Raw genomic sequence first — 13,953 nt, forward strand, 5'->3', positions numbered from 1 at the left:
GTGATTCCTGGCCACTTTATTAGAAACACATAGCTTGTGATTCCTGGCCACTTTATTAGAAACACTCATCTTGTGCTTCGTGGTCACTTTATTAGAAACACTCATCTTGTGATTCCTGGCCACTTTATTAGAAACACTCATCTTGTGATTCCTGGCCACTTTATTAGAAACACATAGCTTGTGATTCCTGGCCACTTTATTAGAAACACTCATCTTGTGCTTCGTGGCCACTTTATTAGAAACACCTAGCTTGTGATTCCTGGCCACTTTATTAGAAACACTCATCTTGTGCTTCGTGGCCACTTTATTAGAAACACCCAGCTTGTGATTCCTGGCCACTTTATTAGAAACACCTAGCTTGTGATTGCTGGCCACTTTATTAGAAACACTCATCTTGTGCTTCGTGGCCACTTTATTAGAAACACCTAAATTGTGGCCACTTAATCGGAAACACTGGCCTTGTGCTTCCACCCAATCTATTCCAATAATTTATTAACTGGAACACTGTCCGTGGTACTGAAACCTGGCCCTGGTGGGCAGTGGTGGTTGGCACTTACCTGCGGTGAGCCACGAGAGGCAAGAGGTTTTTGTTTTGTTTTGTTTTTTTTAACCGCTACAAAATACAATTCGCTGAAATAGACTAATTTTAAATGTGTATTATAAATTACAGTGGCATCTTTTATGTCTGTTAAACTCAAAAAATAAAATTAACTCTTAAAGGTCTGACACTCATGGCTGATCAGTTGCTTTTCACCTGGACTGCGAGACTGCCCCCTGCTGATCCAGACAGTGCAGATACAGTTGGCTGCTGCAGAACACTCCCCCCCCCCCTCTCTCCCTTTCCCACCCCCCTCCCCCTCACTCTCTCCCTCTCCCACCCCCCTCTCTCTGTCTCTCTCTCCCTCTCCCACCCCGCCTCCCCCCCTCTCCCCCCTCTCCCTCTCCCACCCCCCCTCTCCCCCTCCCCCCTCTCTCTCTGTCTCTCTCTCCCTCTCCCACCCCGCCTCCCCCCCTCTCCCCCCTCTCCCTCTCCCACCCCCCCCTCTCCCCCTCCCCCCCCCTCTCTCTGTCTCTCTCTCCCTCTCCCACCCCGCCTCCCCCCCTCTCCCCCCTCTCCCTCTCCCCCCCCCCTCTCCCCCCCCCCCTCTCTCTGTCTCTCTCTCTCTCTCTCTCTCTCTCTCTCCCCCTCTCTCTCTCTGTGTCTCTCTCCCCCCCCTCTCTCCCTCTCCCACCCCCCCTCTCCCCCCCTCTCTCTGTCTCTGTCTCTCTCGCTCTCTCTCTCTCTCTCTCCCCCCAACCCCCCTCTCTCTCCCCCTCTCTCTCTCTGTCTCTGATTTTTAATAAAAATAAAACTTATTTCCAGCTTCCCACTCTGCTTCCAAACACAAACACAAAAGACTGTAGACTTTTATTTTGTAATGTTTGTAAAGCTGCTTCTCTGGCATTTGCAAATAGACGAGTTTTAGTCGTTCAGACGTCGCACTACATTTCCCACAATGCTTCCCACGTTGACGCAACTAACCAGCCAATCAACGCGTAGGAACAGGCGACATAAAAGGGAGCGCCGCCCTGCAGCTTTCCTCTTGCTCTGCGCTCCGGCGACGGCGGTCGTGGTAGGTATTTTAATCTAAATCCATCGAGCCGTTTTTCTGGGTTCATTGTGTCCTTTGTTTGTTGTTCTGTGTAGTTTGGGTGGTTATGATTAGCTAAAGGAGGGTTTTGGGGGAGTTCAGCGCCATTTAATGTGTATTATTTGTAAGTATGTTTGAGTGGCAGCTCACGCCTCTCTCAGCCGGGGCTGCTCAGCACTGCAGTCCGCGGTCAGTCGCCGGTCAGAAGCGTCTTTAAAGAGGCTGAAGTCGGATTTTGTGCGTTTTTATCGGTTCCACTTTAAATGGAGCGCAAGTTCCATTCTTCCTTTCTCCTGGCTCGCACCGTTTAAGGTGGAACCTGCGTTAGTTCTAGATAAATCAGCGGGCTTAGCTTCATCAAGGCCCTGATCGAGTCGATTTAGTCTGTTGTGATTGAATCGGTCAACAAAGCGCCTACAGTGAAACTTCTACCGACGGTCGCTGCTCAGCTTCTGTACCCGTTGGATGATCAGCAACAAATATGGGGAAGGACACCGTTTTAGCTGGTCAACCTGGTCAGGATTAGTCTGGATTTCTGCATTTGTGCGCTTCCTAAAGTCCTGAAGTTACTCAGCCTCTGTTTTCTTTGTTGCAGATGCTTGAAAACGACGCCAAAGCCCTGGTCATGACCTTCCGTCAGGACTTATGTCGAGGTAAGTCCCTAAACCAGGTGTAAAGCTGCTGGAGCAGAAGCGGAGTTAAAGGGGCACCCCCTCCGTTTTTCCGAAGTTCAGTGTAATTAAATCCAGAGTGGTTTGGTGTGAAATGCGCCAAGTTGGAGGAACCCGCGGAGACCGAATCGGTCTAGTGAGGTCAGGCGGCGATCCAGAGGCCTGTACTGCAGTACACGGCTCCGCTGATCCGTTTGTCCCCCTCGCTGTGGCACCACCTCTACTGGCAGTGCTTCAGCGTGTTCCTTAAAGGGGGACGCCACTCATTTTTCGAAATGTGCACATAATGAAATGGTTACGATGTCGTTCAGAGTGGATTGGTCTGGAGTCAGCAGCTCAGTGGTGATGGGAACTAGACATCCACCTCAAACCTCCGTCACAGAACGTTAAGTGTTGATAAATGCGCCTGAAACACTGTTTTGATATTTAACATGCATTTAAATCCAATTGCTATTCATGGAGGAGGGATATATGCAGGGTTTTGAGGCAGAATTGTCTCCAGAAAAAATTCTGGAGTAAAGTTTCCATCAAATATTCCATATAAGCTCATAAGAGTTGTGGGATTTCTGGTAGTTCTGGATGTTAAAGAAAATGTAGTCATGGTGACGCCTGGTTCCTATCACCACCACTGTAAAGACGTTCGAACTGTTTCACACCAAACCCACCCTGAATGAATCCAGTCTTGATACTAAACTACTTAAATTTTGGAAATTGGGTGGCCTTGTCCTGCTATTAAAGGGAATTCCTTTTTTTAAATATAAAGTTATGCATAATTGAGGGGTTTGGTGTGAAATGCTCCATTTTGGTCAGAACTGTTCAGTGGTGATGGGAACCAGACGTCCACCTGATGCGAGGCCTTATTGAGGACAGTCAAGCTTTTGGTCTGAAACTTGTATCTTAAGTCTTGGACCATTTTGCATCAAACCACTGAGTTTCTCAACTTCTGAGTGTTGTAGAAATAGATGTTGGTATAATTTCTCTAAGGTAGCGATGTAATCACTGTAGATTAGCTTGTTTGGTTCGCTGTAGCGAACGCCTCTGGCCCTTATCGAAGTCGCTCCTGTTCCCTCGTAGCAGGTGCGGTCAAAACGGAGCCTAGAGAACCACTTTTGCCGACGGTCGCTGTTCGGCTGTAATGTAGCCGCTTCAGCAACACTAAGGAAAAGGACAACTTTCCCTCAGGGTTGGTTATGAATGCTTTACGGTGTTCGGGCTGCTCTCTGACGTCTGCGTTCTTGTTGCAGGTGTAGTGGCAGGTTCTCGGCGGTCCGCACCACCTTGACGAAGGAATGGAAGCTGCTGGTAACTTGCATCCACAGTCTGTTTGTATTGGGTCTCTTTTCCGTCGTCAAGCCGAATGGTTCTCAGGGCCACTGATCCGTTCTCTTAAAACGAGTTACGGGTTCTTTTTCCGTCTGTTTATTTATACATACATCAACCTTTATTTTGACTCGGAAGTACATTGAGGGCAACCCTCAATGTAGCCTGTAGCCGAGCACTTACAAAAACAGGGATTGACATGACAAAGAAAATAATAACTTGCATTTAATCATTTTAAATTAAAAGAACTTAAAATAACAGTGAATAAAAGAGAAAAGTAGATAAAAAATAGAACTTGAGATTTAAATGGTAAATTAAGATCAAAATAGATGAGAAATTGTACTATTACTTTATTAATGTCACAAATTAAAGTAATGATAAAAACTTAAAATAAAATGAGAGGAAATAGAGATAGAACTAAGGAGAACTAACACAAAAATAAGTTACGAATAAATAAGATTAAGTAAAACAGGTCCAGGCGGTCTGAAGGTGGTTTGATATTAAAAGTTTAAAATGACTGAGTGACGTATCTGCATAAAGGTGAACTTTGCAGTCTGAGGTTGAAGCAGAGGCAGCAATATCATTTATGTAGATACTTAAGACTGGACCCAAAATTGAACCTTGTGGTACACCTTTAGATACAGATACCAACTCTTATTTATTATGCAATGCCATGCATTGACTTGTCAGTGAGGTGGGTTTGGGTCCAGCGCAGCTGCATCAAAGTCAATCTTTAAGTTCCGTAAAAGAAGAGTGTGATCAACTGTGTCGAATGCTTTTAAGTCAATAAAAACAGCTGCACAATGTTTCTTCTTGTCTGTCTGAATAAAGATGGTTTAAAACCAGTGTCGTAGCAGAGATAGTGCTGTGACCTTCTCTGAATCCAGACTGATATTTTAGAACACAATTTTCATGAAGAAATGATTTCAGTTGCTGGTTCACTAGAGATTCTAACATTTGCTAAACACGACAGTTGAGATTGGCCTATGATTATTCAGATCTGTTGTCTCACCACCTTTATGCAGAGGAATTACATGAGCTGTTTTCCAGACCCTGGGAATTCTGCAAGATAAAGATTAAAAATGTATTCTAAAATAATTGACCAAGCTTTATTTCTGGCCTTTAACAATGAGGAAACTTCACCCGTAAACCAGGGACTTGATCTGTCTCTGATTCTTGACTTTTTGAATGGGGCATGTTAGTTTACCACTGTTAGGAAAGTTTTACTGAAGTGGTTTAGTGCCCCATCAACATCTGAGATTTCTAGTGTAAGGTGGATTTCACTCTTTGCTAAGTCACAAAGGAAAGCTTGCTCATTAAAATTTCTTCGAACCACCGAGAGCCCGTTTTGTTTGTGCAACTGTTTCTAATGCATCCGATGGGATGGGCATTGGGTTATCAGTAGAGTTTTCTTGGGTTTATGGAAATTAGGGATGGCTTAATGCTAAGATTATCATGATTAATAAAAACATTAAAATTATGAGGACCTGCATCCACCCATCACGTTTGTCACTCGTACAGCTCTCGGCCTGCTTTCAGGTCCTTTATCCTGATTATTTAAGCATCAAGTACTGAAACCCAGCCTGTACTTCAGTGGGGTGAAGCTGTAGCCAGCTTACTACGCCACCATCAGGCCCAAAAGCTACTTCATGCGACGCAGCTGGTGTTTCACACATAATTGTGTTTCATAACACGACGCATGCGAGAGCTGCGATCTTGAGCTTTACAGTAAGGGGAGCTATAACGACCGCCAAGCCTGATCAAGCCATCTTGGGCTGCTTCTCTTGGAACCACCAGCCATGCCCGCTGTTCTCGTATTGGCTGTGCTGAAACGACTGGCCGAAGTGCGGCAGATCTGTGATTGGCTGAGCTCCTCACTGGCGAGAACCCACGTTGGTGATTAATTTAGTTCGCTCAATGTAAAAGCGGCTTAAAGTTGTGATGCAGGCCCAGCTTGAGCCTCAAACACGGTAGAGTCACGCTGGCTCTCGTCTCATTGCTTTGTCAGGGCTGCTGTCTCGTCGCAGATCTCGAGCAGGCTGTATCCTGAGTAGAACCTTAAATGATCCTTGGTGGCCTGTTCTGGTTCGTTTCTCAGGTTGGAGTTTGTTTGGCGTGTTCACGTGCCAGAGAAACCATGTCTCTGCGGTCTTGGTTCACTTCAGGCGCTGAAACGGCCCAAGTGTTTGGGGTCAGAGTGGGGACAACGACTGGAACGATTATCCTCTGCGCTCAGAACCGTTCGGCACTGCGGCGGAAAAGAGGCCTCCTTGTGTTGGCATTGACCTATTTGCCCCATATGAGACTTCAGTTAGGATAAACTGAGGCATAATCAGACTTGGGTGGTGCTGTTTAACTGCGGTCTTGAAGGGTCTAATTGTTCTTGCTTTTCCCTATAGGTGAAATCGAATGTTCTCCTGGCTGATGGCAAGGTCAGAAGGATCCTGGCTCCTCTACTGAAAGGGGTAAATTGAATTGCCTTTGTTTTTGCTGATAACCAAACTGGACCTGGCTTTGACGACACTAACTTGCCCTCTCTGAGAGAGAACCTCTGTTATGAGACAACCCGCTGTTCTGAGTCATGGTTTGCATTGAGTTCTGCCCGTCTTGATCTGAACCAGTTCTGCCCGTCTTGATCTGAACCAGTTCTGCCCGTCTTGATCTGCTCACAATCATGTTTGTGTTCTGATTCTCTGTAGGTGTTGACCTCTCCTCCTGAGCTGGATGTCCATCTTCACTGACAGGTATGCAGACTGACACTGAAGCTAGTCCTAATGCACGGTTCCTAAGGATCTGTGCTGTGGTCAGTAGGATAGATTCTCCAACTACGTGCTAAAGTAACGGGGAGACTTTGACTGTCCAGGCTATCTGGTGTCTGTGACAGCCCCTCGACTGCCCTACAGGTCAATTCATCCTTGGAAAAATGAACGCGATATTAAACAGGAGTGTTTAATTTTCTTGGCAACACTATTCAGTTTTCATTAACTCTTTAAATAAAATTCTAGTTGGGCTGAAATAATCACTTCCCTTTTAATTTTAAATTGAAATTGTAAGCTGCAGTATTAATTGCACTAATTGGTAAACATGTTTTAAGTGGTCAGATGAAACCTAACAGCTTGTGACCTGGCAACCGGTGCACTAGAAGGTCCAAGTCTTAAGAAAATGATTGGACTTCTAGGGGGGCCGGCTTTGGGTTTTAACTTTTTTCAAAAATTTGTCCAGAAAAATTGCAATTGGATATTTTTTAGAAATCGTTCTGCCTGTCCGTCTGTTCTCTGAAGACGCAATGCTGATGTCACTCATGCCCATAATCCTCATAGTAAACAAGATGCACCGTCCCTACTTGCTCTAAAATTTTGTGCAAGTTTAATGCGTGGCTGATCTTTGTCTTCGTCCAGGGTGCTGAGTCGATGCAGTTGCAGTGCGTCCATCAGAAGTTGATCAGGTACGTCAGTCTAATGTCTAAACCACAGTGAAGCTTGTAGTTTGAAACTCAAACCGATCATGGATGACACCCTTTTTTGATGGTGACTGCTGGATGAATCTTGCGGATATGGGACTGAGATCTGTGCAGAACTTGTGCAGCTGATCTTCTGAGTAGGGCTGAGTTTAATCATTTCCCTTCTGTGATCAGCTGCAGGTTTATCAGCTGTGGAAGGAGTCCTGGTTCTGCTGCGTATGGAGGTAAGGCAAACGTCCCGACCACTCAACCTGCTGTTCATCTCTCGAAGCGTGTTGCTCTAAATCAAGGCTCAAAGTTTCAGCATCCCAAAACGCATGCAGCCACAGTTGACTTGCCTTATGTCGTAGGACTATCATAACTCAAGACTTTTTCATCATGCGTGCATCACTGTTCCTGTGATTTTATAAGTTGGAACAGCCAAATTAGAAATTTTAGTGGCACAAAAATAACTAGTTAATATTTTAAGCGGCACAGTTGAGTCTGAATGGGCCTAATTATGCTCACATAGTCGATGTTCAAATACTGAGCTAATCATGCAGATCACCAGAATGATCATTACCTAGTTTGATGATGGTACTGGTTGATTTTTGCCTCACATTTAGATGGCATTTTTTTGGAGGTCTTGCACAAATTATAGGGAAATAACTTGAAGCAATTTGCGCAAAAACCTGGGGCCTTATTTGTGAAACAGGCAGGTGTGAAACCCTCAAAGTGTGGGGGCTGAAAAAACGCTTCAGATCATATGATCAGTTAAAATTCAGACCTTAACTGCTGCAGTGGTCAGAACAAAGTTGGGTTGAGAACTAAACTTTAGGTTGCCCAACTAAGCGAACATTCAACTTTGTATGACCAGATCCTAATGTGTGACTTTATTTCAAAGTGACCAGTGGACACTGCCTTAATGACTTTTTTCTTTCCCTGCACAGGAACGGCTGAATGGAGCTGGTGGACGAAGCTGTGGCTGCAGCAGCTGCTTTAAGCTGGTTATAGTGACGTCAGTACAGGCTTGAGCGCTTCCTAATGCAATAAAGCGAATGGACACTCAGATTTGTATCACTTTATTTACATAACACATGCATGGACAACTTGCCAAGCTTCTGTTTACATAAAAACCCCATAATGCACTGAGGTGACAGTTAAAAGCCCTACCCTGAGCAACACTTAATGGCAGTAAATGGAGATTTTAAGGAAAGTTTTAATTCTTAGTCGTAAAGGCTGAACTCAAGGCTGGTTTCTTGGATGCTTAAAACAGGACTGATTGCAACTTTTTCACCATGTAGAAACCAATCCATGTAGTCTAGGCTTAAGACCAGTTCAAGGTCTCCATCTAGTTCAGCAGCAGAAGGTTGGTTCTGATTGAAGAGTGGAATTGTGCTTTAAAAGTAATGCCTGATATGATTAGTTATTCAATACAGTAACTCTTAAACATTACACTGCAGTCAAAGTACATGCAGATAAAAGCACCCAGAGACCTCGAAGCCGCCCAGTGACGTGAGGAAAGTAACCAGAGTGAAGAAAACTCCATAAAACAATATTGTAGTAAAACATGTTAAGCTTCTGCATCTGATCTTCAGTGCATCACGCCAACCCTGCAAACAAGAGACAAGTGTGAATACAGTGATCAGGTCGTCCACATTACAGGTCATTATGGTCCAGCCAGGTCTTTCAAGCCTTAGTGGCAGCTTTTATAGACATTAATTTTTAGATCAAGTCATTTTAGATCAGGGCCCATTTCTGGACCAAGCCTGTTCCAGTTGTATTAAAACTTACGAGATGAGGATAAAGCATTGGACATTAGCACAAGTGGGGCAAATATTAAAACTTTAATATACTGGGAAAAATGTCTTTTTCCCAAGACTTGGCACATTCCACAGGAGCTATACAATAGCTGTGCTTGATAAGACACTAAAGGTGAGTGATGTGAAATGTTCACAACGGTGTTTATTTTTTCAGACATTTAATCAGGAAAAACTAAAGCTACAAATCCAAAGATATACTATAAAAAACAGGAATTTATTTTTATTCAATATTTGTTGCACTAAAGTTAAAGGGGGCACTTTGCATGTTCTCTTATGAAGAAAGCAGTCGGTCAGTGGTCAAGTATTGACCATATCACTGTGGTCAGAACAAAACCTTGTATCTCAATTCTTGGTGTTTTTTTAGTTTTCAACATAATTTGAAAATACCTGTTAGTCTTCACATTGTGTGTGAATTTCATGACTGATGGACCAGAATAAACGGCCCAAAATGACTTGTAAAGATGTCTGGTTCCACTGACTTGCATTAGAAGTAAAGCAGGTTTTTTCCTTTCCTGTAAAATCACCATGAAAGATGTGAGGTTCTTCTCCGACAGCGGGGATATTCATAACAGGACAATAATGTGTATATAATCATCCTGTTCAGCCCTACTAGCCACCATGTTTACATAATAGCAGCTAATTTACCGCAAATCAGACAAATAAGTGTAAATAAAGACATCAGATCCGTTCTTTAGCAGCTCTCAGCACCAAGATAACGCTAACGATGCTAACCGCTGCTAGCGTGTCTGTGGTGAATTGTAACGTTGTGCTAAGCTAACTGAGGTGTTTACTCGCTGTGTTCACTGGCCAAGCGCCACTTACAGCAGCCAAACCTTAGACCCTGATATCTGAAGCTTGTAAGAAGCACTAAAGAAAAGTATTTTTTACTTTTGATTAAAGTTTTACTGTAAAAAGTTTTACTTCCATAAATACTTAGCCTAGCCTGGTGTGGGTTCATGCTAGCTAGCGGCTTCTTTCAACTGAAGCAGTGAGAAGCCTCACATGCACAAAATATGAATTTAAATGATTTAGGATTTATTATAAAGGATTTACTGTAAAATCATTTCAATTCAGGCCCAAAGAGAGTTCAGTCTGAACGTCTCACAGTCCTGACCCGGCTTGTTTGGAGTGGACGGTTTTGTTCCGTTTCTCTCAAAATTACACCAGAAGGAACGTTAGACTAGCACTGTAAACATGAAGCTGACAGAAAACACATTTACAGAAAGTAAGATTTACATTTATTTAGGTTTTTTTTTTGTTTGTATTTATTTTTCAGTCACAGATTTTCATCTTCTTTCAAAACAATGCGCAGCACTCAGTAAATGGCATGTTTGAATCTACACACTTAAAGAAGGTTCTTTAATAAAGAAAACAGTTCTACATCGAGCCATGCACACTCAGAGAACCCCTTTCCATGATTAAACGGTTCTCTGCATCATCAAAAAGTTCTCCAGATTGATGGGGAAATGCGATGCAAGTGGTTCTATATAGAACCTCTTCCGAAAAGGGTTCTGCTGTTGTCACAAGCCTGGCATGGTGACCACTGAAGAACCCTAAACAAAACCAGTTTCAAAAACTTTTACTCATGCAACGGGGGAACGCCTGAAGAACCATCTTCTTTAAGAGAGCAGTGTTACGATGTCAAGCTTGTAACAATAAAAAGAACCTTTTCTGGTGTTATATAGAACCATATACAACACAATTCATTGATCTGAAGAACCATTTCACCATGGAAAGAACCACTTAAGCATGAAATGATTTAATACAGAAGTTCTGGAACCATTACTTTCACCAAATTAGCCTTGAAGAACCATCTTTAAGTGTGTAGGATTCTGGAGTCCATGAGTCTAGAACATAAAACAGAATTTTAAAAACTAAAAACCAAACATCTTTGTCCATCGGTGCTGCTAAAACACCACATATCTGTGTCTGTCCAGTTTTATGGGCTGTACTGTTGTGAAAAAGCATGCATACACAGAATGTTTCTGTATGCATGAACTGCTAGAACCCGTGGAATGACGGAGAACATACTGTTCACTGATGCGGTCAGTCCTGGGAGATGGAGGGCAGTTTGAACTCTGCTATCTCAGAGTCTGGAGAGCTGCTACCACTGCGGTCGCTGTATGTGTCGCTGTGAAGAGGCAGAAACAAACAGATAATTATTATTATTATTATTATTATTATTATTATTATTATTATTATTATTACAATTACAGCAAAAATAATAACCACTCAAACCGACCGGCACTACCAAAGCATCATTAGGAACCTCACATATTGCCACTGATGGAATGAAATCTCCACAACGGTTAAGTTTACACAAGGAAGAAAAATTTTCTTAAATTTTGATGGAAGTTAATGTAGAAATGATTTATTCCAAGAAATTTCCATTGGACCATTCAGCACGAAATTTGGCCGCCACGTAAAGGGCAAGCAGCGACTGTAAATCTGACAGGGACCCTCAACACCTTCCACCTGGTGAAGAAAGCTCAGCAGATTCCCACCCCTAATTTCTCTTTTTCTCTGCCGGACATTTAACACGGTCAACAATAAATGGTCTTCAACGCTGCTCATTCACCACCCTATAACTCTGAAGGTCGGCAGGTCACATAACAACGCGCACAATCTCGTCTACCTAGTAGCAAACGAAAAGACAGAAATAGTTAAGAACCACCTGCACTAATCTCCGATTAACCACTCAGTCGGTTTCCTGGTATGTTTGGTCTGGCTGGCGTCAGCTTCTTTGATGCCGTGTAGCTGCATGTGAATATAAAGTGCTCCATATGTGCAGATGCTATTCTAGCTGTGCCTGTAATCGGCCTGCGAGATCTGGCCTCTCTATTCATAGACTTTATTTTTATTTCTCCTGCCAATGATCTCACAGTGTAGAGAAGACAATGTTCTACCACCTAGACCAAGCGTACACATGAAAGACTTCAGCGTTTTTTGACCTGGACGAGGTTTAAAGCGGATACTGTTGAGAAGAGTTTGCGCCAGACTGAAAAGCATAAAAACGTGAAATGAGGAACACTGGTCAAAACGAAAACCAAAACCTCCAGCATAAACCCTCCACCCGTCTCCACTGAAGAACAGCGCATGAGGATTTACGTTTAGGGAAATGAAATACTGAACGGGGCCGAAAGATCCATCGTCTTTATATCCCGAGTGCAACTTAGGAGAGCGCAACTTTCAAAGGATACTTCTTTAAAGTTCTCAGAAAAGATGGTTCTTTGGTGAAGATAATTATTCTGTACAGAACCACAAATACTCAGAGACCCATTTGCATGCTTAAACGGTTCTCTGCATGGAGAAATGGTAGGTGAATGTGCTCTATATGGTTCTGTACAGATGTCAAGCTTGGAACAACAGAAGAACATTGCGGTGCTATACAGAACCACATCCAACACAGTTCTCCTGTCTCCACTGTGCAGGCCATTAAAAAGTGCGGCAGAGCGGAAAGCAATACAGTTGTGCCTTCTTTATAGTTCAAGGTGGTTTATATTAAATTCTGATTTGATTTCAGCATCAAATCTTTTAAAAGCAGATCATCACGCACACCGATGACCGCATCACAGCAACTGGACTCTGTATCACTGCGCCACGGCACGAAAAACCCTGGTGCTGTTAATGAATAATCTTTGACTCTAGCGCTGCTCACATGGAGCACCGAGTGAACTGGTGGAGTAAGAACCCATGTTCTGTTTAAACTGAGGGGCTGACAACTTATGTTCTTAACTAGAACCAGGCTGGTCAGCTAGATATCAGGACAAACGAGCCAACAGCTTAAACAGCTCCATCGTTAATATCACAGGCTGGAATTAAAGCAAATACAGTGACTAACGGTAAAACGACAGTATAAAAGTCTAAAAATGTCAAATGTCTTACTCACTTTATCTGTCCATGTTTCAGTCAGAAGACGTGTCAATTCCAGGCTGAATCCCAAACGAATCCTTACTCCCTAAAGTGTTCTAGCCATGAAAGTTTAGAAGTTCTAGCCTCTGCAGCCAAACAGTGCATCATTTATCGAGTCCCAAACGACTGTTTCTTAGCTGTAGTTTGCTCTGTTGGGCTGCAGGATCCAGTATTTAACTCCTATGTAGTGCACTATGTAGGGAGCAGGGAGCCGTTGGAGATTCAGCCCCAGTGTGAGGAGAGGGCGCCACTGGACTGGAGCCAAATAAGACTTGTGGTGGTGATTTAGTGACCAAATAGTCACTTATAAAGTGCTTATAAAGCAAATGTTTGTCTATTATTAGCAATAAAAATAACTTCAAATATGATAATAATAATTTTTTTAAAAATTGTCGCTGTTTTATAACAGCAGTAAGCCGGCGAGAGGCCATGCCTCATATGGCATATGGCCATAAGCCACTGTACATCACAGAGATGCTCAGTGTAAATAATGCCGTTTATCAGACTCGTTCTAGTGATTGGACTCTTCAGGTGCCAAGAGTTTTTACAGAGCTGGGAAAATCTGCTTTTATCTGCAGCACCAGCGAACTGGAATTTATGACAGGAAACGCTAAAACGTCGCTCTCTGGTGTTTTAAACTTTTAGTCTCTAAGCAGCTCCACACAGCCTGACACGGCTTTACTTGATTCTACTCATCTTTTAATGACTTAGCTACTGTGTTACTTTTACTTTTTCACTTTACTTATTCTTTTTCTTTGCTCTGTTAGTATTCTATTTATTTTATTATTTTCAATTAAATCTCTCTTTTATTTCGTTAATTTATGTTTTTATTTATTTTATCCTCATGTGCTCTGTTACTGGATAAGTTACGGTATTGTAATTTTAATCGTTTATAGATTCATTTATCAGTATCATTATTATTAGATCTAAAGTATCTATCTATCTATCTATTAATTATAAAATTTTACTACTATGATTTTTCTTATTTAATTCTAACATTTGATTTATTTATTTCTTTTTTTATTATTAAACTTCTCAATCCCTGAGATCACTCGGCTACGCTGTAAATGAGGGTCTCCCTCAGTGTATTCAGAGTTCAAATAAAAGGTTGATTGATGCTTTACTGTGATTTCATCACAGGGAAAGGGGTTCTTGGG

At 42.6% G+C, this 13,953-nt stretch overlaps 1 protein-coding gene, 1 long non-coding RNA gene and 4 other non-coding genes across 7 annotated transcripts in view; 5 read left to right on the forward strand and 1 right to left on the reverse strand.

Annotated features, from left to right (window-relative positions):
* The first annotated feature begins 1,537 nt into the window (after positions 1 to 1,537).
* LOC108415322 lies at positions 1,538 to 8,130 on the forward strand. The gene is made up of 8 exons (XR_001856993.2): positions 1,538 to 1,613; positions 2,227 to 2,284; positions 3,547 to 3,604; positions 6,022 to 6,087; positions 6,322 to 6,366; positions 7,021 to 7,067; positions 7,257 to 7,306; positions 8,012 to 8,130. It is a non-coding gene; the product is annotated as an uncharacterized LOC108415322 (long non-coding RNA).
* LOC119264517 lies at positions 1,990 to 2,128 on the forward strand. The gene has a single exon (XR_005131093.1). It is a non-coding gene; the product is annotated as a small nucleolar RNA SNORA16B/SNORA16A family (small nucleolar RNA).
* LOC119264506 lies at positions 3,340 to 3,475 on the forward strand. The gene has a single exon (XR_005131082.1). It is a non-coding gene; the product is annotated as a small nucleolar RNA SNORA16B/SNORA16A family (small nucleolar RNA).
* On the forward strand, positions 6,397 to 6,527 carry LOC119264561. Its single transcript, XR_005131129.1, has one exon. It is a non-coding gene; the product is annotated as a small nucleolar RNA SNORA44 (small nucleolar RNA).
* On the forward strand, positions 7,120 to 7,193 carry LOC119264571. Its single transcript, XR_005131134.1, has one exon. It is a non-coding gene; the product is annotated as a small nucleolar RNA SNORD99 (small nucleolar RNA).
* The window catches only part of LOC108415321 (CTP synthase 1), a 30,730-nt gene continuing 24,904 nt past the window's right edge, over positions 8,128 to 13,953 (reverse strand). The window contains exons 18-19 of one of the 2 annotated variants that reach the window (XM_017688348.2): positions 10,916 to 11,015; positions 8,128 to 8,674 (exon numbers count right to left, since the gene is read on the reverse strand). In XM_017688348.2, the coding sequence (XP_017543837.1) occupies positions 10,931 to 11,015 (85 nt within the window). In that variant the 3' untranslated portion in view covers positions 8,128 to 8,674; positions 10,916 to 10,930. Of the gene's footprint in view, positions 8,675 to 10,099; positions 11,016 to 13,953 lie in introns of those variants that run through there. The other variant, XM_037541116.1, reaches the window with a different exon arrangement.

Source organism: Pygocentrus nattereri, chromosome 1, assembly GCF_015220715.1.
Source record: "Pygocentrus nattereri isolate fPygNat1 chromosome 1, fPygNat1.pri, whole genome shotgun sequence".
Classification (NCBI taxonomy): Eukaryota; Metazoa; Chordata; class Actinopteri; order Characiformes; family Serrasalmidae; genus Pygocentrus; species Pygocentrus nattereri.